Source organism: Astatotilapia calliptera, chromosome 8, assembly GCF_964374335.1.
Source record: "Astatotilapia calliptera chromosome 8, fAstCal68.1, whole genome shotgun sequence".
In the NCBI taxonomy this organism is placed as follows: Eukaryota; Metazoa; Chordata; class Actinopteri; order Cichliformes; family Cichlidae; genus Astatotilapia; species Astatotilapia calliptera.
The window spans coordinates 9,319,607-9,344,495 of record NC_137429.1 but is presented as its reverse complement, the minus strand read 5'-3'; the positions used below and the strand labels follow the sequence as shown (position 1 = coordinate 9,344,495).

At 41.6% G+C, this 24,889-nt stretch overlaps 1 protein-coding gene and 1 long non-coding RNA gene across 5 annotated transcripts in view; one reads left to right on the top strand and one right to left on the bottom strand.

Annotated features, from left to right (window-relative positions):
* The window catches only part of usp54b (ubiquitin specific peptidase 54b), a 56,974-nt gene extending 32,956 nt beyond the window's left edge, over nt 1-24,018 (bottom strand). The window contains exons 1-3 of one of the 4 annotated variants that reach the window (XR_013910947.1): nt 23,856-24,018; nt 12,626-13,223; nt 4,039-4,131 (exon numbers count right to left, since the gene is read on the bottom strand). Coding sequence is in view for 3 of the 4 variants with exons in the window: in XM_080305417.1 (XP_080161543.1) it covers nt 4,039-4,131; nt 12,626-12,781 (249 nt within the window). In the remaining variant the exon portion in view is untranslated. Of the gene's footprint in view, nt 1-4,038; nt 4,132-11,438; nt 11,594-12,625; nt 13,224-23,332; nt 23,482-23,855 lie in introns of those variants that run through there. The other 3 variants (XM_080305417.1, XM_080305418.1, XM_080305419.1) reach the window with 3 other exon arrangements.
* On the top strand, nt 16,506-18,618 carry LOC145430336 (uncharacterized). The gene is made up of 2 exons (XR_013910853.1): nt 16,506-16,629; nt 17,946-18,618. It is a non-coding gene; the product is annotated as an uncharacterized LOC145430336 (long non-coding RNA).
* Nucleotides 24,019-24,889: the final 871 nt, after the last annotated feature.

Here is a 24,889-nt window from a genome sequence, read left to right as displayed (position 1 = left end):
CTGCACTAGCCTTCCCACAGTTGCTGCTCTCTTCAAGCTACTTTGCAACCCACCTCAACCTCAAATCTGCCTTTCATGCCACCCTTTGATGTCTGCTCTATTCTGTGCTGAGTGCTGTTCTACAAAAACCAAACTATAACCACAAATTGTCTTTTGACTATAGTGGTCCTGACTGAATTACAAAAGGGCGATTCAGCAGAAAGAACAGAGGGAAATTTTATCCATCAAGTGTAAATCTATCGAAGACAGAAAAATGTTGCATTTCAGTACAGACTGTGACGGAAAACGTACACTCATTTGATTAAATTGCGTTTGCTGGAGGCTGCTCAATAATTTTCTGAAGCTTCAGTCAGCAAGAACAGCAAACAGTAGAAAAGGGAAAAGTTGCTTCTGAAAACACAAGTTAACTTATCAGGCAACTTTTTTTTTTAGTAATTAATATATTAATTTGCATCAAGCCATTTACCTAAATTAATTATATCTTTAGAGGTTATTTTTATGAAATGTGGGGAAGTGGTAAAAATCCTAAATGAAATAAATATAAATAATACAGACTTGATTTCTCAAACTGGCTTTCAATTATTATTATTAATGTCGTATCAAATTAAAAGTCAGATTCATTGAACCCTGCAATAACCCTCCGGGTTCCTTCAAAATGTATTTGCCAAAGCAAATAAGTCTGTTTGACAGACAGCTGAGAGTTCACTTCCACCAAACCTAATCTTCCTGCGCCTAATCACGGAGCAACCGACTTCAAACATTAAGTTCACAACAAAATTAATGTGAGTTTAAACTGGATTTTCAAGCCTGATTGCAGCACTAATCTTAGGTTTAGCCTAAATTAGGATCTAATTAAGCCAAATAAGCATTTAATGAAGCTGTGAAGTGTGATTTAGTCTGGTGCTATTAAGTTAATGATTTCTTCATTTCAGGTGTTATTTTTGAAATTGTGGACGCACGATCTAGCAAGATGGCTGTGATCAGGTGGGCCGGGCATGTTATAAAATAATAGGCAACAATAGGCTTCGGTCTGTGTGTGTGCGAGCCGAGGGTTGGCAGTGGGAAAGGTAACGCAGTGAGGGAGAGAGCGAGCGAGAATAAGAAAGGGAAATAGAGAAAGAGAGAAGAGGAAAACGGAAAAGTGAGAGCAATAGGGTGTGAGTGTGTGTGCTGACTGCAGCAATGCACCAAGGAGAATGGAGGGGGAATATACCCTACAGAGAGAGGGAGGGAGGAGAGAAGGAGGGAGGGGGAGGAGAAGGGGGAGGGATGAGGCAGAGTGAGTAAGAAAGGAAGGTGTGTGCGCGTGTATGTATGTTTGTGTGTGTGTGTGAACTCAGTCCGAGTGTGAGGGCAGGAGCAATCGACGCAAACTCCCACATTCATTCATCTTTCTGCTTCCCTTTTGCTCGTTTTTCTCCTCTTCACCTTCTTTTTTCTTCCTCTGTCTTCTTGCTCATTGCAGCATGTGTGTGTGTTTGTGTGTGTGTGTGTGTTGCGTTCGGGTATATCTGCATCCAAGTGTGCGCATGTGTTTGTGTTGTTGTTGAGAGAGATAAAATGTTGCAGTGATTTCTAAGGGGATAGCCACAGGCAGCCTCTGAACTTATGTTTACTACGAAGGCAGGCGCCTTCATCTGCTGCAGAGATCCCCCTCCAAAATAAAAGGATCCACAATCTGCATTTATGTCTTTGGCTCTTTAAATGTGATGCGTGAAAATTTAAGCAACCATTAAAGTTCATCTGGCGTGTGTTTTGGCTAGTTGCTCAGAGACTTTTATCTCCACTGCTGTAGGGACTACAGCCACAGTGTAAGAACAATGTTACATCTGTTCTTTGGTGGGACGGTTAATGGAAACTGACAGGAAAATGTAAACGCTTAGCATGGTGACAATACCTTTGATTTCTACAGCTGTTGCACCGCACCCCAAAAAGCTTGAGGGTGTGTGTAGGTGTGTGTGTAGGTGTGTGTGTTAGAAAGATTTGTGAGCATCTTAAGACGTACGTGTGTAGCAGCATAGCGTGTTCGGCATACAAGTAGGACCTTCGTGTGTGTGTAGTATCCCAGCGTGGGCTCTGCTAGCTCAGCGCTTTCAGTCAGCCAATTAATTACAGAGAAGCACTGGAGACAGAGCAGCGTGTGGAACACACACATCGACACCGCTACACACACACACACACACTGAATCACACCACACCACATTACACACAGCACTTCTCTTCACTCAGACACATATTTGTCATCACTGATGCAACAAATGGCGGAAACAGTGCTGCATAAGACTCGTTTACTACGAGGGTCTCACGATTGCACCGATACCCTGTTTCTGTTTGATTACTTTGCCACTGCTGAAATGATGAAATATAATAAATATTCATACATATAAATATGATAAATTAATTTAACCAGTACACAAGTCTATAAATGTGCTGCTTCTAAACACTTAATAAAATCTGCTCTTCACAGAACCACATGTTGTATTTTTACACTATGTGCAGAAAGACAAAATACTGCATATGAGCAAAAGCCTATTTTAAATGCAGCCAATAACAAAACAGGTAAATTGTGTAGATTAGTAGGTTTGTTGTCAAGTTAAAACCTCATCTTCACAAGCTGTTTTTAATAGTTTTTGAAGAAGAAAAAAAGAATAAAGGTCACTAAGTGGAAAGAAATCATACAAATACAGGCAAGAAAAAAATATATATAATGTAGCAGCACTGCTTATACATTGCATGTCTTTGGCTTGAGATAGACTAGAGTAAGTGTTGAACCCTTTAAAGCGTGAACCATTAAACCATGAAATTGCCAAAAAAAATCAAATGTTTTATTATAATGGACAGTTTATTAAAGTATCCGACTAATTTGTTTAAAAAACAAATTATATGTATAATTCCATATATGACTTTTAATTTGTATCGTATTTCCTACATCTGCCTTTTTTTAAATTGCTTAAAATGTACTGTGCAATTTATTTTGTCTCAAAAACTGTATGTATCAAATATTATACACTAGGCATTAAGGGGTTAAAGTGATCTGACATGAAAATACAAATCTGTGATACTCATTTTATACACGAACACCTGAGCTGCTTCTTACTCCTGCTGCTTCAGATACCTCTTTTGCACAAGTCCTGGAGCCTTTTTGAGAACAGGGTAGCAAAGAAATTGGACTTATTTTCATGGCAAGAAAATCATGGCTAAAAGAATCTGCAACTGCATCTGCAAACCGTTGCTGAATTCTCTTCAGCAGTGGATTCAGCTTCTTGGTAGAAATGTGAACATCAAGTCTGGGCGACAGCACCATGCTGGTTGTAATGGCATGCCTTGAGGTACAACCTTTAGTAACAATGAGGCTAATGTCCAAGACCAAACCTCCTTTGAAAATGGTTGTGTTTAAAACTTTTGTTCATCTGGTGTGCTTTTTTCCCTCTTTTAAAGCAAATAATCAAAAGTATTAGAGTGTTACATAACCAGTTGCAAGAATCCCCCCTGCTGAGTTGAAAGAGATAGGTTTCCCCGACCACTGCGTAAATCCATAAAAGAATTTAGTCTTTAATTAGCTTAAAAAAACCCAAAATGGTTTTGGTTGTTATATAGCATGAATAAATGAATATAAGGACATGTAAAAATAAACATTCCTGTGTGTGCAGCTCTAATTGTTTCTAATAATCTTCTGTTTGCTGTTTATTAGTTTGTCTTATTTCATTTGCATCATATCTCCCTCTGTTTATCTGTCATTTACTGTAATTAGTCTTTTCGTGATAACAAATAAAAGGAAGGACCCAATGAAAAGAAAACACAATAACATAGTTTTGTCGCCCTACACTGGTTGGCAGATAAATGTAATGGAATAATAAACTGTTTGCATGTTAAACCATTAAACTGAAGTATAAGTGAATTGTGGACCATAATGGACCAACAGAAACTGTCAACCAGGAAAACTGCCACAATGAAATACAGCAGAGTAATGGGCACTGCTTTAGGTTTACAGTAAAACCACTACAAGCCATTAGAGGACAAAAGGAGGGGATGTTTTACCTTCAAAGCACAGAAGATGCACGAGTCCTCCATGCACTTATGAGTGGTCAGCTGTCGAAAGCTTCTGCGGAAGATGTCAAGATGCCAAAGAACCTGAAAGACAGTTAATGAATTTATTATTTATCCAGTGTTCAAACTGGAACCAAGTCCTTTGTCCCTTTTTGTCTTAATTTTATTGTTTATTCCTTAGATTTCAGTTCCCTCTTGTTCCTTCTTTGAGCTTCAGCATGTTTAAATTTCTTGTTTTTATTTATTTCTGCGGGTTTGATCCTGCTCTGCATCACCGAGAGCTAGATTTTTAACATATCTGTTTTCTTATTTGTTTGCAACTCATGTGCTTCACATGACTTTTAATCAAAGGGTTGTTCTTGAAAAAAGGCAATTTTGGAGTCTCCCAAAGAGCCAAAGCAAAACATTTAGTTAATTTGCTCTTCATTTACTAAAAAATAAAATGCACTTTTGATTATTGAGTGATCAGAAATAGCAGGAAACTGCATTTGATTCATGTCATCTAAAATTAAATCATTCTGCTCCACTACCCACACAGCCCAAAGATCCATGTTACGCAAGTAAAACCCATAAATCAGATGTTAATTGAGCAATAAGTAAAAGTTTGAATACACCCTTCTTTTGGTTACTGATTTAAAAGCTTCAGTATGTTGGAAAAATTCTTAAAAGCTGAACTTTCATTATTTAGTTCTTAAAGCATGCTTGGAAAAGCAACACTTTGATCTATGTCCTTGAAAAAGATCCAATAGAGACTTTTTCTCTTTTGTGCCATCATATACTACCTGCACCTAAAAGCAAAATGCCTGCTTGTGTGCGCACTTTGTCTGTACTGATTTAAAACCTTCTGTCAGGACTTCTGGGAGAAAGGACGCAAACGCAGGACACAGAGGCAGGTTGAATAACAAAAAGCAAGCCCTTAATGGCTGTTATGAAAAAAGGAGATACAGGAAGTGCAAAAGACTAGAAAATAAAAACAGGGGATTAAAAATGGAACAAAAGAGGAAAAAGATGAACAGACAGTGAGGAAATTTATACACACATGCAGTCGATTAAAGATAAAGAAAGTTGAAAACAACTGACACAGGTGAAAGTAATGAGGGTGGGGTATGCAATCACAAAGGAGGGCAAACAGGAAGTAAAGCAGCTAAAAACACACACAGTCATTACCAGAGTAAAACAGGAAGTGGGAACAAGAAAAGAAAGAACACACTGGGAAAACATGAACTCTATAAAAACACAAGAAAGAATATCAGTTAAACCAAAACAAGGCCAAACTTGAACAAATACTAAATTAAAAACCAGGACAGCCAAATTATTGCGTGATTAATATGAATTAAATCTCGATTTGGAGCGACCTGTTTTCACAAGATTTGTTCTCTTTATTTCTGATGGTTTCGCTGCTTAGAAACTGCAATTGCGTCAGTCGCCATAATCAGTGGAATTACCATTTTTGAATATGCAGTAAGGCTAAGTTTGGTGGCGTGACAGCTCGTGGCTGCAGGTTGGCATAGTAACACAGCATGTTTTCTGGTATGTTGGTTTTGCAGGTACACAGCAGCCAAAAATAGCGACTGACAGCACCGCTGAAAAGAAAAGAGCAGGCCAGGTGCTCTGTTTTTCTGGAGTTAAAAAGTTTGACTAAAATCTAAAACAAATGAGATCCGTGAGTTTAATCTGCACCCAGCAGTGTGGCAAAACGAGCGCTTTGTTCTGTGTTTGAAGAGATGAGGCTGCTCACTAATGCTTTTGATGCATGGGCTCAAACAGACAGTTAAAGATGCAGCAGGGAATCCTCTTTTACTTCTTTCAACATGTTTTTCAGGTATTAACGTGGAAACCTGCAGTACATACATCATTTATATATGTGAGAAAGGATGCTTCAACCCCACGTGAACTATAGTTAAGTGCAGTAATTCATGGCTTAGTGTGATATTTTAACTTTGATTTAAGAGAAAATGAGACTGATGACATATTGAAAAGCTAAGCAGACATCAGATTGCACTCAGCAAGTGGACTTCCTCTTTTGCCATCAACCTGATCTGTTTACCTGCATCCAACCAAAGCCTGCCATCCTCAAGAAACCTCTGGTAGTAAACCTCTTCCCTTGTCCTTTCCGAACAGTTCTGCGTACAGATTTGCAAAATCTGTTTATAGAGGTTACTCACACTGTAGCTTTGAAAATAACTGAATCAAATGACTTTCAGTAATGTGAAATGATTGCAGAGAATCAACACCCAAGTCTGCAGCGCGTGATGGCTTTCAGCCATTTTCAGCTAATTGTTTTTTTCCATCAGCTTCCACTGAGTGTGCTTTCTGCTTTGTATATTTTCAGCAATAAAAGACAGTCAGCAGACATGGCGATGGAAAACTACCAGCAAAAAAACTCAAAGAAACTAAAGAGAAAACAAAAAAAACTTGCAGAAAGGGAAGGTAAACCAGCTGTTGCCGTTCTCCCTCTCTTCAATGCATAACTGGAAGAAAGAGCTTTGAATGCATTAATTCAGCATGATGTTAAAAGATAATATTAACATAGCAGTGTCCCTTAGGCCTCTACAGAGATCTGCAGAACAAATGCACAAGACTGCACGCACTTACAGTATGATTGCAAAAGAAACCTGAGCATTACACTGGAATGTGTGTCTTATAAAGAGAGTGATAAGTGGAAGAAAGAAAAGACAGCTGATAACAGACTGCATGCTGACGCCAGTGTATCCCTTCTATCTTCCCCTCCTCACTGTTTCTCCTCCTCTTTCTGTAGTTTATTTGGTCGTGATGAATCGGCTCCCTGCACAGCACTGCAGCAGCCACAAGGAGGGCACAATCTCTCCATGCCCATCTCTCTTCATCAGCATGTATCTATCCATCTCATTTTTCTCCTCCTCTAAGCACATCCCTCGCTTTGTTCCTCCCCCTGTCTTTCTCGCCCCTGCTATCATTTGTATCATTTGTTTTTCCTTCCTCTTCGTTTTTTCCCCCTTTTTCATTTCTTTGTCTTTCTCTCGCAAACAATGGTGAGACTGCAGGAACATCTTAGGGGGGGAAAAAAAAACACCAGTTCTATGCATGACAAAAACGATGACCTCATCAGCTAATGCTTTACTTGGTGTGATAAGTGACAGGATGATACCTGATGCACGAGTGCCAGATTTATGATGCCTTGGAAAAAGTTTGCACAAAGTACGCTCATGTGTTCACTGCATATTTGTGAGATTTATGGTTCCCTGAGACAGCACTTCTGCTCAGACCTGGTGCAGTTTTAGTAAGGCTACTTGTGCTGCCTCGGCTAAAGTCAAGAAACGCAAGATTACACAGATTACATGAAAGACTGCAACAATATTGGCTGCGGCTAAATGTAGATACAGACAGGTGGCAAATCAAAGGAATGTCTACTGCAGGAAGGAAACTTTATTCATCTATAAGATTTTGCTGCTTTGATGATGGTGGTGAAGACCGCTGTCTAACATCACAGAGGTGGTGATTGGCTTTAGAACAAGGGCCATAGCATCAATCAATTTTATACTCATCAACTCATTCAGTGAACCCTTGTGCCCTATGGATTGGGGAGCCTTGCCATATATCAGAGACAAAGGCGATCACTATCAGCAATGTCGTATTGATTTGGCCCAAAACATGCCAGCAGAATGGCCCGCAGGGGTACGCAGGGCCATCAGGACCCCTGACAGGAGAGGTCACGGGATCAGGATTTTTCTCCTTTAATGTGTCATTCCACTATATCTGTGTTATTTTGGCAAATACAGTACCACACACTCATGTAATCTTTACCATTCTACTTATTCATGATTCACAGGAATAATACAGCTTAAATGCTCATGTTAAAATCAGTGTGTGAGCTCATGGCTCATTGCCTCATCTTGTTGTGTGCATCTTTATGGGATTTGCAATTTTTGGGGGTTGTGGTCTGTCTCTGGCAAAACTCCCGTATTACTTAAAAAACATGCAGATTCACCTTTTTTAAGAAGTCAAAGTGAGTTGAAACTCCAAATAGATTACATTTTTTGGTACTTTCTTTGAGTCATTATGGCCTGAACAACATAAAATGAACTGACTATGGTAATACCCAACGCCTTATTTTCATTCTTGGACTCACCTTGAGTAGTTTTGCATGATTCACTGTTCAAAATAGCTCTAATTCACTGAGCCTTGGTGCTATTAATCATCAGTCTGAACACTTGCTTTAACTTGCGTCTAATTGGCTGACCCTTACAAACAAAAGGTTCAAACAGCAGGTGGGTGGAGCTCTGTGACCACTTTTTAATGAAGCCTACAAATGTCAATTGATTTGCTTATAAAGAGCTAAATAAATAGGTTACCATCACATATAAATGGCGTTGGGTTGTGACTTAGAAGCCTTGATAAACAGTCTTATTATAAATTCCTGTAACTTTAAAGGCTTCCAAAATGTACATACACACAGCTGCTGTCATTAATAATTGGAAACACTGTCACACTGAGGCATTTCCTGCACGTCAGCTGATCAGCATCAGCTGACTCTCTTAAATACCAATCACATTCAAACATCCCCCGGTAGTCTTCAATAAAGACAATAAGGAGGCCTTCATAATCGGATAACCGGAGCACCACCTGCCTCAAAGTGCTCTTAGGACTCTGTTGGCTGAATTCTGCCCTCCATGTCCCCAGCTCCTCCTGTTCCAGTCTCCTATTACCACATCTGGTAATGCCATCTCATTTCCTGTGCTTTTTGTTTAACACATGATACTGTTGTCATCGCAAAAGCGAGTTCATAATATCCTGTACTTTTGACTCGTGTATCTGTCATTTAGAACAGCAGTCCCCAACCTACCTTCCCAATGCTGATTTTATTTCTCAAGTTTAATCATCAACTGAGCTCTGCTCCAACACTCAAACCTGCTCTGAATTCTTTCATTAAATGATGACTTTCAATAAACGCCCTTCGTTTTAATTCCCCCTGCATCAGTGATGAGTTTGCCTTTTGCATCAAATCACAAATATCGGAAATGCTTCAAAAGCCTGTTTTGTTGTCTGGTTCCTAGGATCATATTCAAACAAGTGCAAACCTCAAACTTGTCCCCACCGCTAGACCTTGAAATTGAGTAATGTTTTCTTTTTGAGTGTTTTTTGTATATTGCCTTATAGGGCTACTGGCATAATAATAACAACCATGCTAAATTTCTCCTGTTATTTGAATATTTAAAAAAAGCAAATTCCTTCAAAGTTACAAGTCAACACAAAGAGGAGACATTGTCTCCCAAAGAAAACACTGCTGCTAAACTACCTCCAATCCCTTGTTTGCAGTCCAGGCTTTTCTTCTATGACTTATCAGTGTCACTATGTAACACATTTCCATAACGCTCACGTAGCGGCTAGTTTGGCACAGCCTCAAACAAAGAATAAGCAGCTACCTTGCACTCCGGCCTCTTTATTTGCTTGCCAGAGTCTGTAACTATAAAACGTCTCAGCTACAAATGTTCTGCTGTTGGCAGTCAGAGTGAACATAAGAGTCTTCGTGCACTCACAGCAACCAAGGAACTAAAGAATCAGTGCATTACTTTGATTTTTTATGGAAGTTTCTCTGCAATAAAATGTCCAAATGCTGAACATTAGCGTTAGCTTTGACTGTATGCCCACTGAACAGAAGCTAGAGAATGTCAAAATGTTAGAGTTGAGTGCAATCAGAAACTGCAAAAATCTTAGGAGTCAGCAAGAACTGTGTGAATTTTTTCTGCTAAGCCACAACCTCAACTCGGCTGGCTTTATTCTTAGCGTTCCCTGATGGTGAATACGTGAAAAATTAGAAGGATCACTTCCACCTAGTTTCAAGGAATTAGGCTGGGAATTTTCAGAATAATCTTGCTGACAGACAGACTAAAGGCAGCGGAAACACCTCTTCACTGAAGCTTGAGCGTCCACCTCGACAGGATCAGAGTGACCAGTAAAGCATGCTGACCTGCACCATGGCATATTTAGCATACTGCGTCTGTTTGCACACACTAAATATTTTTCTTTACTATTAAGTAGTGTGGCGTGCTACAGCAGTCTCTACTTGTTCAGGGTCAGATTCTGATTCAAGCAGGTAGTGCTGAACTCTGACATCAGTACAGGTCCTGCAGCAATGTGCAGTGTGAAAAATCTTACTTTACTTTCACTTCAGCTGTATAACTGCAGGAAAACCAATGCAAGCGTATGATAAAAAATTTAACTTTGCAATCCATACAGACATGTTTTGTTTTTGATAAGAGTCATGTAGAAAACGCTGCACATCTACAATCTTAATTTTGCTCTTCCCTACCACTGCATCACACACACACAAGCACACGCACATGTGCACGCTGATGCCTGATGAGTGAACCCATGTTTCTTTTTTATCAAAGCCAGCATTATCCATACATCCTTTAGCTATGATATTTTTTTACCTGTGTTTACACAATGAAAAGTTGCTGAACATGCGCTTTACCTCGGAGCACCTCGCTCATTATACTACATAAATTGATACAGAAAAAAAAAACACTGATGCAGCTGCTGTCACACAGCAGCTCCACTGCAGCAGCAGCAGCAGGAGGTTAACTTCTTTGCCCAAGGGGCCTTGAGGAGCAGGAGAGAGAGTATCTCACTTAGTATCGATGCACAATAGCAGTAAGACACTATACAGAACAAAGAGCAAAGCTTTTTTTTACAGCTAGCTGCTGAATGGACTGGTTGACAGTGTTTTTTTTAATGTTAACAAGATCTTAAAAACGTGATTTATAAATATTCATGAAATAAATGAACATAAATGAATAAATAATATGTGATAATGGTTTGTTTCAGTGTAAAAAAAAGAATATTTTTGGATTTCAGGCAGAAAATGTAGGGCTCTGTAAAAATAAAATGTTTCCCTATTAGAGACGTGGCATTTGTACATTTTTACATTAAAAAAAACTAAAATAATTTCTGCAACAATAATGTTTGGTTGCAGGATAACTGCTGATGAAGCAAGTTGTAAAGCTGAACTCTGATGTCTAATTGTTAATCTCACCTGCCAACAGACAGTTAATACAAGCAAAAACGCCCACATGAGCACCCCCCCACACACACACAGACACACACAGTAAAGTACTGCCAACTGCAGCTCAGTTCTTTAACACTGCCTCAGTTTATCCTCACTCATCTGTGTCCTGCTAAAAACATCCTCTCCCCATTCTGTGTGTGCATGTGTGTGCACATGTGTGTGTGTCCTTGAAGTGGCCCACTTCCTTTGGTGCTGAAGCTGCACTGCATGCCTCTGTTGAGGCATTTTCTTTATTTCGCAAAAAAAACCAAACTATATGTCCTTCACTTTGTCTTTTCATCTCTCTCCCTCTCCCCCCACTCCCTTCTTTGCTCTTCACAAACATTCTGTTCTTTCTTCTTACCTTATTGGACTCTTTAATTCCTTTATACCTCTGAGCGGCATCCCCTTCGGTCTTCTCCTTGGTTTTTTCATACTGCATACTCCTCATCCCTTTCTTCTCTACTCCTCCTTCAGCAACTTTTCCTCTTCACATCTATCCCTCTGCTCTCTCCGACTCTCCCTAAGCTTCTGCCCCGCCACCCCCCTCCCTCTTCAGCTAACTTCTCTCTTTTCTTACTCTCTCTCTCTCTCCGTCGCTCTCTTTCAAGCCAGTACTCAAGAGGTATTTACTGTGTGTGCGTGTGTGTGTGTGTGTGTGTGTGTGTGTGTGTGTGTGTGTGTGTGTGTGTGTGTGTGTGTGTGTGTGTGTGTTCATGTGAGGGCAGGTATGTTTGTGCCAGCTGGAAGTCTTGGGAGGAGGGAAGCAATCTTTATGTGTGTGTGTGTGTGTGTGTGTGTGTGTGTGTGTGTGTGTGTGTGAGGAGATGCAGCAGCACAGCATAAGCATCCACATACTCAGACTGGATGTCCACACTGAAGCCAGACGGTCAGCCATGCCAAAACCAACCGAAACACGCAAACCCTCGTTAATATGGCACTAATCTCATCCCCGTCGCGCTTTAAGAGTAATTTACTGCAGGCTTCATGAAAGTGTGTGTTAGCATTGTGCATTATGTCCTAAATGTGAAAATATAGACACAGATGTTGAAAAATGAGTTTTTATATAAGAAAGTAGTTGCTATTTTTTGCCAATAGTACACAAACTTAAACTGAAACATTTTCACTGTAAAGGCTTTCAGAGAAACACAGATTTGGAGAAATAATCACCTGTATTTTGTGCTTTTCTTACATAGAAGAGTGAGTTGTTAAGCAGCCAGAAAGTATTTGGAGCTGTGTAATTTATTATTCTTTATCACTATAGATAAAAATGCAGCTTTTCTTACAGAGTCTACATATTTTAGAGGAAGGTAAATGGAACAGCAGACAAGTTAAAGTGACAGATAATCAAATAAAGTCAGATTTTTTTTAACTTCTAAGAAAACCTACGAATTTAGAGCACTTGAACTAGTGTGACAATTACTCATGCAGGTGGATTAAGATCAGGTGCCATTGAATACTGCTTTAGTCGTAAGAATCTCCATGAAAAACATTTTAACGCCTAAAACTTTCTGCCCAGAAAATGCTTGTGCATGTGTTTATCTGACTGACCTGCAGGGCGCTGTTGAGGAAGCAGCTGTTCTGTCCCGGCTCGTTGCTCAAGCCTTTGCTGGGTGCGATAGAGGTCATGGTTCTCGGGGTCACCAGCCCCTGCACCCCACCTACCGCTCCACCGCCCGACGCAAAGTAGTTCCTCTTCCACGACATCACTACCTGGACGCCCCCGTTTCCACGACAAGGCGGAGAAGGGGCGGGGCAGCAGACCAAACAACGGCCTCTATGTCACTCCCATGAGAGAGAACGAGGGAGAATGAGAGAAAAGCAGAGGAGGACAAAATGGACGGAGGAAGAGGAGGGAGGTGGCGGCCGTAGATTGAAGAGACGCGGTGTGTCTTAGACGGGGATTTGGCACCCATACAACCCTGCCCCTCTCCAGCCGTGTTTTTACTTTAAAATCTGTCCACTTGCATGAGCCAGCGGTTGGCTTTTTGTTTTTCTGTTTTTAGCTCCTCGGATTTAGCAGTTTGTGTTTAAAGACATGAGAACGTTTCCAAAGCGTCCTTTGGCAGATTCTGTCACATGGATTAGACAGCGCTGCTGCTCCCATGTGGGGACTCCGTCGATGCTTTCTTCTCCTCTTTTACTTTGCCTGCAAGACACAAAGACCAACCTGTTAGGACTCTGCACACACAACAACGAGCAACAAGAACCTTTAGCAGGTTTACCAACAGGTACAACTGTGGTACTAAATCCTGTTGACTCCATAGACAGAGTGATGTTCCTTTAGTACCAATGCAGCTGAAAAAAAATGACGAGGACTTGTAAAGACTTAAACAATAAACTCTGTTCCAGGGTGTTAACCAGATAAATGAAAGTGAGACTGGTCTACCCCTCCTGAGAGTTTGTTTGGCAGATACAAGAATATCACTGATAACTATTCCCTCTATTGCCTTTATACTTATTACAACACGCTAGCATGGAAACAACATGAACAAGTAATCACCACATTCGATCACTCAAAGCAAAACTGCAACTTTAACCTAGATAGCAGCAACATTTGGTCCTAATCAGGATACTTTGGCACTTTGGCTCAGACTTTGAGACTAGATGTGGCCCAATAGTCACAACATACCAACCCAGTCTCATGGCATGGGAATAGTCCCACGTTTTGCCGCGATATCAGGTTGAACACACCTATTGTCTTGCACATGTTAAGTAGATCCTTTGGGTCACATGGGTTGCAGGTTGGGAACTCTGCAAGACATTTACAACCAATTTTTGCAAGGCCATATGATGTTGGAGGGTGAACTTGGTCTATAATTATGATTAAGTGGGTGGTTTGTGTCAAAGTATCATACACATGATTGCCAGGACTAGGTTTCCTAGCAGAACTCTGCGTGGTAACAAGATGATTAATGTCATTCCCTTCACATGTCAGTGGTATCAATGTAATGGCGGATCACTGTATACTTCTGAAATCTGTCTTGGCCTCTTTTATGGCATCAACACATAAAAAAGGCAAAATAAAATAATGAAATACATTTAAACCAGCAAATTTTAAAAAGGCGGTAAAGGCTGTTGCTTTGCCATCATGTAAACATCATACGAACACAATAATATGAGGGAGGGTAGCAGTGCATCAGTGGTAGGACACAGGAAGAAATCTGTTATGTCATTTCATAATCAGTACTTAGGGACATTATCTGGAGCTTATGCTGGTTCAAGCATCAATATGCACGGCTTCTAAACATGCGTGTGTGAGATGATAAAAAAAAGGCAATCTGTGTGTTTGTTACTCTACAATATGTGTGCGTGGGTGTGTGTGTACATGAAGTTGCATAACACCACAGGGCAGTAGCTAGCATATCCGCAGTGCCCCCTCCACCCTCCCTCCCTTCCTTCCTTCCTTCCCCTATAGCTTCCCCACTTTTGGCAATGCTCCCTCGCCTGATTGCTGGGTTGCGTTACTGCCACAGCACCCCCTTGGCGAGAGGCCAGAGGGCGCAGGGATGCTGCGGCGAGCAGGTGAGCAGCGTGGGCAGTTGCTATGGCGATGGCCACATGGGATGGGTAACAGTGGGGTGGGGTGATGGGGGGTGGGATAGAGCTTGGGGAGGGGACATCGTGACAAGGATGGCAAGTGAAATGCATCAGAGCGAATACAGAAGGAAACATTATGCAACTGTTAGGCAGCAACATTGTCAGTTCATCCACTTGTCACAGTCACAGAGTTCTACTGCAAACTCTATCTATCTATCTATCTATCTATCTATCTATCTATCTATCTATCTATCTATCTATCTATCTATCTATCTCTTATATACGTTTATCCCTTAACAAACAAATCCAAATTGCCTGAGGATTTAAAAAGGGATTTGGTGTGCCATTTTTTTCTCTACAGAACAGCATTCTGAGCTTCTTTCTCAGCATACAGTGTGCATGTGTGTGTGTGTGTGTGTGTGTGTGTGTGTGTGTGTGTGTGTGTGTGTGTGTGTGTGTGTGTGTGTGTCCCGCTGAGCCTGTGTAGAGTGTGTGATCACACATCCTCTCTCTGACTGCACCCTACAGCCCCACACAGCCGAGATCGCTCTGGCAAGCCTTCGCACAAGTGCTGTTTATGCGTGTGTGCATGTGTGTGTGTGTGTGTGCTCATGCGTTTGTGTGTCCCCACATCTTCGGCTAGTTACCATGGAAATAGGCCAAGCAGCAGGCACGCGGGGGAAAAGCCGAACCATGTGATTTTACAGAGAGACACACTGTGCTGCACTGGTTGAGATAGCGCACACACACTCACACACACACACACACACTCACACATGGGGCTGGCAAGTGATGATGATGATGTGTATTGATGCTAGAGACTTCCTGGAAGCCAGAGTGAGTCAAGGCACAAGTCATTCAAATTCCCTGACCCCGCACTGGCAGGCATAAGGAAACCAGGACCTGTGGATACAGCACAGACAGATGGAGGAGATTTTCCACGTGTGATGTTGAGGTGAGGACACTCTTTGTGTCGTGCACCAAGACACTAACCTGTGACCTCATGTCCGCCTTATCAACTTGGTGGAAGTCAGCGCAACCTGGCTTTGAGCATGAGGCAGTTGTCACAGAGTGAGCAGTCACCTTTTCTCAGCAGTCAGTAGTCATTTTCAGATATCCATCTCTGCCAGCTTCTGATACAAATAAGCAGCGAGGGCTGTAGTGCTCTACTAATAATTTCACTACATTTCTCAGTGGTGTTGTGGTAAGGTTGCAGATTTCTAAATTTAATAACTTTTCAGCGAAGCTTTTTCTTAAGTAGTGCATTAGCATCCATTTTACATTTACAGAGCATTTCAGAAGCTGAGGATCAGCAACGGGTTCTGCTGCAGTCTGAGAGAAAACTAAGGGCCAGATTTCCTGCTGCACCACCGCAAGTTGGGTTCTGCTGTGAAAAGTGGCAAGGCTGCATGTAAGAGGTGGGAAGATTTTTGTAACTGACCCTGTTGCATATGTATTTCTGGGAGTTCTTTTCTCAAGGCACAAAACTTAGAGAGGACAACATTTAACTGAAGAGTGCAAAATGATTTATTAAGATTTGCGACACGCAATTCTGCTAATTGCACCAATATTTAATGCCACAAAATGGCATATCTTATTTTTTGTGCTTCATATTGAGATGAATTGTCTGCAGCTGGGTTTAGAAAACAGTAGCTTTTATCAATTACCCATAAAAGTAACCCCACCTATGAGTGCTATTTGGGAATCACACTCACATGCTATTTTGCCTTGTTTAGTAAATCTCTCCCTAAAGGAGGATTCGGATGTATAAGTTGCTTCAACATTTTCTAGTGCATGTGCCTGACATTTAGCTGATATTGTTGTTCACTGACCTGTTGTAGGCAGGAACATCATTACAGCATTAGCAGTTGGCATGACCTAAGCCAGCTGCCTGTGTCTTACAGGGTGATTACTCACCACAATGATCAACTTGTACTTCATTCTGATGTCTAACAACAATCTGCAAAAGCCAGTTTCTCACCACAGTCATTTCCACAGGATTGCAGAGAGAAAAAGTAAGTACACCCTTACTGCTTCCATAGAAAGTAGATGCTGGTGTTGATAATAGCGGTGCTGATCTTTAGCAAGTGTGACGACCTTTATAAAAGCTGAGGTTTTGGCAGTTTGCAGGTCTGGAGCATAAAGGTGTGTGTTAACACAAAGGTATGGGGCAAAGACATCAGTAATGAGCTTAAAGAACTAAGTCCTAAGCGCTACCTATCAATGTGGGAAGCGTCGTAAGGCCATTAGAAAACAATTTAAAGTCCACCATTCTCCTTAAAGTTTATCCACAACTGGAAGCCATTCAAGACAGTTGGCAGGAGTGGACCCCGAAGTCTGACTGTGCAATTCTCAGAGAATCTGCAAAATAACAGGTTTCCAGGAGAAAATATCTTTTCTCTAAAAAGAATGTGGCAGAACAACTTTGGTTTGTAAAGATGTATCTGAACAAGCCGCAAAACTTCAAGAACACTGTCTTCTGGAAAGACAAAACCAGAGTTAATATCTTTGGCCATAATGCACAGCACTGTTTGGTGAAAACCAAACACAGCATATCAGTGCGAAAATGTCAAAGCACCTGTCATGCACAGAGGCAGAGGGGTGATGAGTCGCACTTGCTTTGTAGCCACTGATCCTGGATGCCTCACTATCATCAAGTCGACCATGAATTTCTCTGCATGCCAAAGATTCAGAGTGGCTAAAAAGAAAAGTATCAAGGTGTTGCAACGGCAAATGTGATTAAAATAAACTTAAGAGAGCTGAGCTTAAACAAATGCCTTCAAAGCACACAATGATGTAGGAGCGCAATTATTGTACTAGATCTTTTCTCTGTGTAGCTACTTGAATGATATTCATCATCCATTCAATTAAAGGAACAGTTCACTCCTATTTTTGAGAACTGCAAGGAAAAGGCCATCTGCTCCCATCATATACACGAGAAGGCATTCATTTCTATCTCAAAAACTGGGTAACTCACACCAAAACAATCAAGATGAATAAAAAGCACTTTTGATGAATGAAAAAATTGATTTAATAGTAGTTTAACTCTATTGAAATCTTCTGTTCTGTTCAACTAGTATCAACGCTGTTGATGAATGACACCTGAACGCACACAGCTGTCCACTGTCCCATGTAGACCTGTGTAGTGGCTCCATCAATGCCAGCCTCCATTATACTAGCACTAGAACTAATAAACTATTACCACTACTGCCACTAGTGCTGTTAATAATACATTGCTTTCAGTAATAATATTTTTGATGTCCCTTTCTCTTGAACTGTCTCGTCTTCTTCTGTCCTTTATCTATCTTTTACTCTTCTTCCTGTTTTTCAGCTTTACTTCAGCTCATCAAGTGATACGCAGGAGGTTTGCAGAAGTTTATCCAAGGACAGAATCTGACGGATGGATGGATGCCTGTTTGGTCCCCGGTGCACTGTGGAGCCTCGTCTTTGATCCATATAAATGTTAACATTCGATGAAAAACATTCCTCTACGTTCATCTGCTATTCTGTCGCTCTGTCACGTCAACATTTGACACTGTATGGCAAATACAGCAAGCTTTTATTGAATTTTCTCTTCTAATCTCAGTCCTGTTCTAAGACTTCTTTCCATCTTTCTTTGCTTTGGGAAAAAAAGTCCACAGCTTCACTGTGGTCTGTATTATAGCCGTTGGGTTTCATTCAAAGTATGTGAGCTATGATGTATCGACCAGGAAAAACTGAATGGACATATCAACACTTCTATGTCCCTCCTCCCTATTCAGCTAACTTGGGCTTCATTAGTTTTCCAATTAGGAATAAAAATTATTTTATTATTGAGAAGGTCAGGATGGTAATTTTAGTCAAACTGTGGACCCCAAGCCTTTTTAACCTCACATGTAATGAGGTGAGAATCGTCCTTAGAGGGATTTTTTTTTAGTATGTTTAATCTTTAAAGAATTCATGCAAGAAAAAACAATCAAACCAAGTAAAATTACATTAAAAACAAGCAGTTTATGAAGCAGAAATGCAGTGTGCTCCCTTTTGTTTATACCGACAACCTCCAGAGAAATCAGATAATAGAAAATGTTATAATATGGCCAAAATATTAAATATATTAATATTTAACATTAAAAGTCGTGATATTTTTCTGCATCACATTCAAAAACCCTGGGTATTACTACACTGCTATTACCGCTACTCTTCAGATTTTCAGCCACTTCAGTGACGTCTGTATCTGTTGGGTGATGACGTCTGGCCCACAGCTCTCTCAGAGGTGTTGGGATTGTGCACAGAGCCAGTTTGGCTCTTCTACACCCAAGTAGGAAAACTATTAATAGAGCTCACTTTGTGAACAGGGCTATTGTCGTGTTCAAACCAGGCGGTGTCTTTCCCAAACTGTTGCCAAAAACTTGGAAGCAATAAGTGCACTACAATCTGAGCAAATTATACATCAGTAGCTCTTCTGAAGCTTGTGATCGCATTTTACACAGATGGAGTGGCCAAGCTTTAAGTCAGCAAGATTTCGAGTCCTTAAAATGTGTTTAAATTGCTTGGAAATCTGAACATTTGCAGTTTTGTCAGAACTGAAAGAGCTCCATCTGCAGAGTAAGACTGAGTGATACGTTTAAAGGATGCAGAACAACAACATCCATCCATTTTCTTCCACTTATCCAATTTGGAGCCATGGGGGCTGGGGCCTTTCACAAATGTCATAGAGCGAGAAGGTACACCCTGGACAGGTCACCAGTCTGTCCCAGGGCTAATACAGAAAGACAGCTTGTATTCCTCTCTACAGCCAATGTAGACTCAACAAATAATCTAACAGAGAGAACCCACGCACCTCTTAAACAGTTTTAGACCTAAAAATCGAATATTTTTAGGTCTAAAACTGTCTACCATGGCTGACTCCTCTGATTACAAAAATATAATGAAGCAGGGGAAGCTTGTTGGCAAGACTACCTTTGTGTCTGACAAGTCTCTACTAAATGAGCCTGCAGTGACTCTCAGTTTCACAGAAACATCCTATCTCAGTTTTAAAATACCAAGATGGCAATGACAAAAGTGTTCGGTTTGGGCCTTCACAACGAAACTTCACTAACCAACAGATGATGTCACAGTGTCTTTGTCTTTTAAATACAGTATATGGTTACATTCACATGAATGACAAGTCCCAAGTGGAACTGATGGTGAATATTGGTATTTATTTATGTTGAACGCAGAGGAAGCGATTCATGACAACCAGAGATCACAGAAAGTCAGCGGTATCTGGCGTCATCAAGCAACAGTTGGATCCTAAGATATGCTTGTTTTCCAGTACCACGATTGTGTCATTTTGATGAGAGCCTATCAAGAGGGCTTTTCAACCTACGCAAGCATGCTCCTGTGAAGTCCTCCAAAAACCCAACAGCATGTAGCTCGGCTATGCGTAGATCGAATGCTGGTTGGTTGGCAAGTGGGCCAAAGAGGTTCAGGGAGTGCCAGGACACTTTTCACTGTTTTTATCACTCAGTTCCACTTTAGCTAGTTTACTGTTAGAACTTTGCTCTTCTGCAGCTGGCTGACAGACCAGCAACAACACAACCAAGAGTAGCCCACAAACAGGCTGTTCATACCTCGCCCACGGTCTGCACTGCCAACGGTCAACAATGTTCACCCCATAACTGCAAATGTATCGTACAGTTGCCGGTTTGCATAAGCAAACCACCGACTGATATGGCAGGATGGTAAATATTGTTAGATGATTACCTAGGCAACCAGAAACTGTCTCATTTTATCATGTTTTTTCCTTTTAAGTTGTATTTCCCATCTTAAAAACTGACTGGGAGGGTATTACTTGACACTATTTGCTGTCTCTCTCTCTCTCCCTCTCTGCTGTGGGTTAGTATGGCTTGGTGACAGTGACACTGGTGTCAAGCAAGCTGAACAAAGAGCTGATACTGTCCCCAAGGACAATAGCCTGCCTCTGACGCTGTCTTCTTCCCTCTGAAGCAAACCTACAGGCGAGAAGTATATTTAAATATTGCTGTAAAAGAAAGACTCGATCTTTCAGAAACTACACGCTGCCTTTGTTTGTCCTTTGGCTGCACTTTCTTCACTCCTTTCCATTCACTTCATTCCTGTTCTCTGCTTCTCACTTTCTTCCACTGACCTCTATTTTCCATTTTCATTCACTCTCTCCACTTCTCTCCCACCATTCATCTCTGTCTCTTTCCTTTCAGTTTCCAAAAAAACCCCACATGCATGTTCTCACATACACGCGCACACACACACACACACACACACACACACACACACACACACACACACACACACACAGTGGTTTCCCTGTAATTGGGTTATGTGTAACTTCAAATAGCCCCGGCTGACAATAGGGAGAGCCCAGAGTTCATCCTCCCCTCCGTGCTTCTCCTTCTCACCCCTCTTTCCCGCTCTAAACTTATATTTGTGTGTTTCATGTGTATGTGTGTGTGTATGTGTGTATGAACATACTGTATGAGCACGTGTCGCTGCATGTGTAAGCATATTACCGAGACGTGGGTCTTTTTTTTTTAAAGCTTCAAGGTTATTTTCCTGATCACACTCTGCAACATTAAAGTTTACATGTGAAATAATACATGTAATTGCATGCACCCGCACAAAAACACACACACGACCCATTATAGCTGTGCACATGAGCTCACCCGATCCTGTTAGTAGAAAATAAGAAGAGTGGTGAATATTTGCTTAATATTTAGGCTATTACATAACCATCAATATTTACAATGCATTCTGGGAATCATGTGCGATTTTTGCGGTTTTGGTGAGAGAGAGAAAAGAGAACGAGAAACGGCATTCAGGGTTGATGGAGGACAGGAATGGAAAGGAAAGGAAGAAGAAAAAAGAAAAGGAAGCAATGTAAGTAAATGAAAAGAAAGGAGAGAAAAGATAAGGAAATCAAAGAAAGGAAAGGAGATAAAGAAGAAAATTAGAAAAAGAAAAGAAAGGGGAGGAAAGGTAAGAAAATCAAAAAAGGAAAGGAAAGGAGAAAAATTAAGAAGTTAAAGAAAAGAAAGCAAAGGACATTAATGAAAAGGAAGGAGAGGAATGAAATGAAGCAAATGGAAAAGAAAAAAATGAATAGGAAGTCAAAAAAGAAAAGAAAACAAAGGAACTAAATGAAAAACAATGATAGAAAAGGAAACCAAAAGAAGGAAAGGAAAGGAAAGATGAGATCATAAAAGACAAGGTAGAGATTGAAGAAGAGAAAAAGAAAAATAGAAAAGGGCACTGCAGACTTGGAGAAAAAGTGGCAAAAGAAGGGAAAAGAAAGAGAGGAGAGGAATAAGTGGGACATTACGCTGAACAAACAACTATGGGGAAAATGAGAGAAAGAACACTCCAGCGGATGGTAAAGGTCATGGGAGACATGCAATATAAGCGTGTCGTGTCTTTACTCTCCTCCTTCATCTTCTCTTTAATCTCCTCTTCCTTATACCTCAATCCTCTTATAATCGCATGCATGTTGATCCAACTCTAACCACAGAGGCAGAAACACTTTAACTGAAACGCCAACAGCACACAGGCCTATGCTCTGTAAAGCCCAGAGAGCCTAGTGTTAATAAAGGCAACCTAAAAACAGACCCAAAACTCAAAGTTAAATGCAAGCATGAAAGAAAACCTTTAGCCTTAGCTCTGAGGATGTTCATATCACATGTCAAGCTGCTCAGTCACATAAATCGCCCTGATTAGTTTGAGTACTTAAATAATGCCAAAGCAAAGTAAATTCTCTCAGAGGGGAAGCCAGCATGTCTCTCTGGCTTTGTGTTTGGGGGCAATAAAGACAAAACAGTCAGAGTTATCTTTCGCTGCATCCCTGCCGCTTGGAGTGTGTCACAGCATACAACATCAAAGCAATCAGGTCATAAAAACACAGAAAAATCAGTGCATATAAGGATACGGCTTTGAGATGGTGTTTTTAAACTGAAATAGTGAGAGTGGCCATGAGTAGACAGCAAATAAGCAGGGATGACATTAATACATAGACCCTTATGTTTATATTAACCTTAACTTCAACTAAATTTGGAGCCTTGCAGAGCTTTTCATCTCCAGAAAACAAAAACTGATGAGAAAGACCAACTTAAATGTCAAGGCGACATTTCAGCTCAGTTTGGAGGGTGACGGTGGGCTTCTGAGTGCAAGAGAGAGAGACACAAAAGAGAGAGAGAGTGGGATCTGAACTCCTCATGTGGAGGCTTCATCCTGTTCAACCAATGCTCATCTCTGCAAGGTTTGCAGGTTTCGGGTCAAAGCATAAAAGTTGGGACTTCAGGAGTCACCAGAATGCAAAACAGACACACAAAAAACAAGTCTGCGTGCTCCTGCGTGATGACAAGCCTATATGAAAACAAGGAGAACTGCCAGCAGCCTGTACCCTATTTCCCCCTTTTTTTCTAAGGTATTCACGTGTGTGCGTGCGCGAGGCACGCGGCAGAAGGCTGTGTCACCGTCTCTATAATGTGACGGTGCTGAGGGCCGGCGCTGATGCGGGCCAAAGTCATCAATCACGCAGATCGAAGCCGCAACATTAAATCACTACAGACCCCCACCCCGAGCGATGACAGCGGAGCGTGAATCCGTCCCGGTAAAAAGCCGCGGTCTCTCGGTCATCCATCTATCAACAAGTACACGAAAAACACTGCCAACGCCAAAACATGCTCTGGCGCACAGGAGCCACGCGCTCAGTAGTGGCATGTAGCTTACCTGAGTGGACTTAGTGGGACGACCTGAGCAATAACACCTGTAACTCTGGAGAAACGAACCCGGGGCTGGTTTGATGGGGAAGGCTAATTAAAGCTGTGAGCGCCGTGCAGCACGAGGGAGAGCAGCTGCGCAGAGAGAATTACTGACCCGAGACCACCTGATAAAATAATAAAACTGACACGAGACAGAGCAACAGAGCGAGCTCCGATCCCGCCCCTGCTGCTGCTCCTGATGATGATGATGATAATGATGATGATGAAAGTAGTGATGATAATCATGGAGATTATGGTGATGGGGAAGAAAAAGATAGCCATCCTCTGAGACTGTCACGAGAGCGCATCTGGTGGTGGGGGGGGGTGGGGGGTGATCACATCTGGCTGACACGCTGACTGCCTCCTCTCAAAATATCAAAAGAGAGACGCACGCACACCTACTCTGTCCGGTGCGGTCACATGCGTTTCGACCCGGTCTTTGTAGCGGTGATGCAGCCCGTGCGGTGCGCAGTGTGCAGGTTTTTACTCACCCCGGCTGCTGTCGCCGCCAGTCTCCGTCCGATCGCGTGTCCTACCGTGTGACTTAACGGGAGAGAGGGCGAGCCGTGGGCGCATCCAGCCCCCATCAGCGCCATCCAGCGCTGCGGTCGCGGTACACCGCTCTCGCGATACCATGCCATCTCCTCCAGCTCTCTCCGCTCCAATATGTGACGTAGCGCTTTTATCACGCTGTTTGCTCAGCCCGATGCCGCCGCCTTCTGGGCACGAGGCGCGTGGAGCGTGAGGATGGTGATGATGTCATCCCACGGCTCACCTTCTGCCCTTACCTGTTTTTGATCTCCCTGTTTTTCTCTCGTATCTGACCCGCTGGCAGCAACACGCAGAGGACATCTGTTTAGTTTTTGTAGCTGGAGACGTGCCAGCACCAGTTTAGAGTCACTAGCAGGGACTGCTGGTGGAGCAGGTGAGAGGTCACGTGGACACCGTTTAGTTTGACACTGGGAGGTGCGCGTGAGAAAATAAAACGGTTTGAAGTCTTTCAAGAACATGTATGATTAGAGATGTGTTTTACTCGTGTTTGGCATCTTTATCTTGAGGGTCAATCGAATTTGCCCGCCAATAGCTATCCATCCTCTGCGCATATCCAGACCATCTCAGTCCTGCCTCTCTGACTTTGTATCCTAACTGCTCAACCCTGACCTGTCGGTGTGATGTACTAACTAATTTCTAATCCTGACCACTGAGGTCACTCCAAATGAAAATATTAAGTAGCTGTAGTGTGTTTTAATACTATTGTAAAAGGTATTGGAATATTAGGCTACATGTCAGAGAAAGGTGGACTTAAATATTTCTAGGGATTTGCCTTTTGTTGAGTTAGATATAACTCCCATGTTCCTTTTCCCAGTAGCCATATGTTGTTTTTCCAATTTTACACATTTTCTACTGATGAAATCATTCCTGTTATAATTCTTATAAGTATTGCACAGTTACACAGTTAAGTAAGTATCCTGAACCTTGCTGCACAACATGGCATCATTTATAACCTAATCAAATTTACAACGCC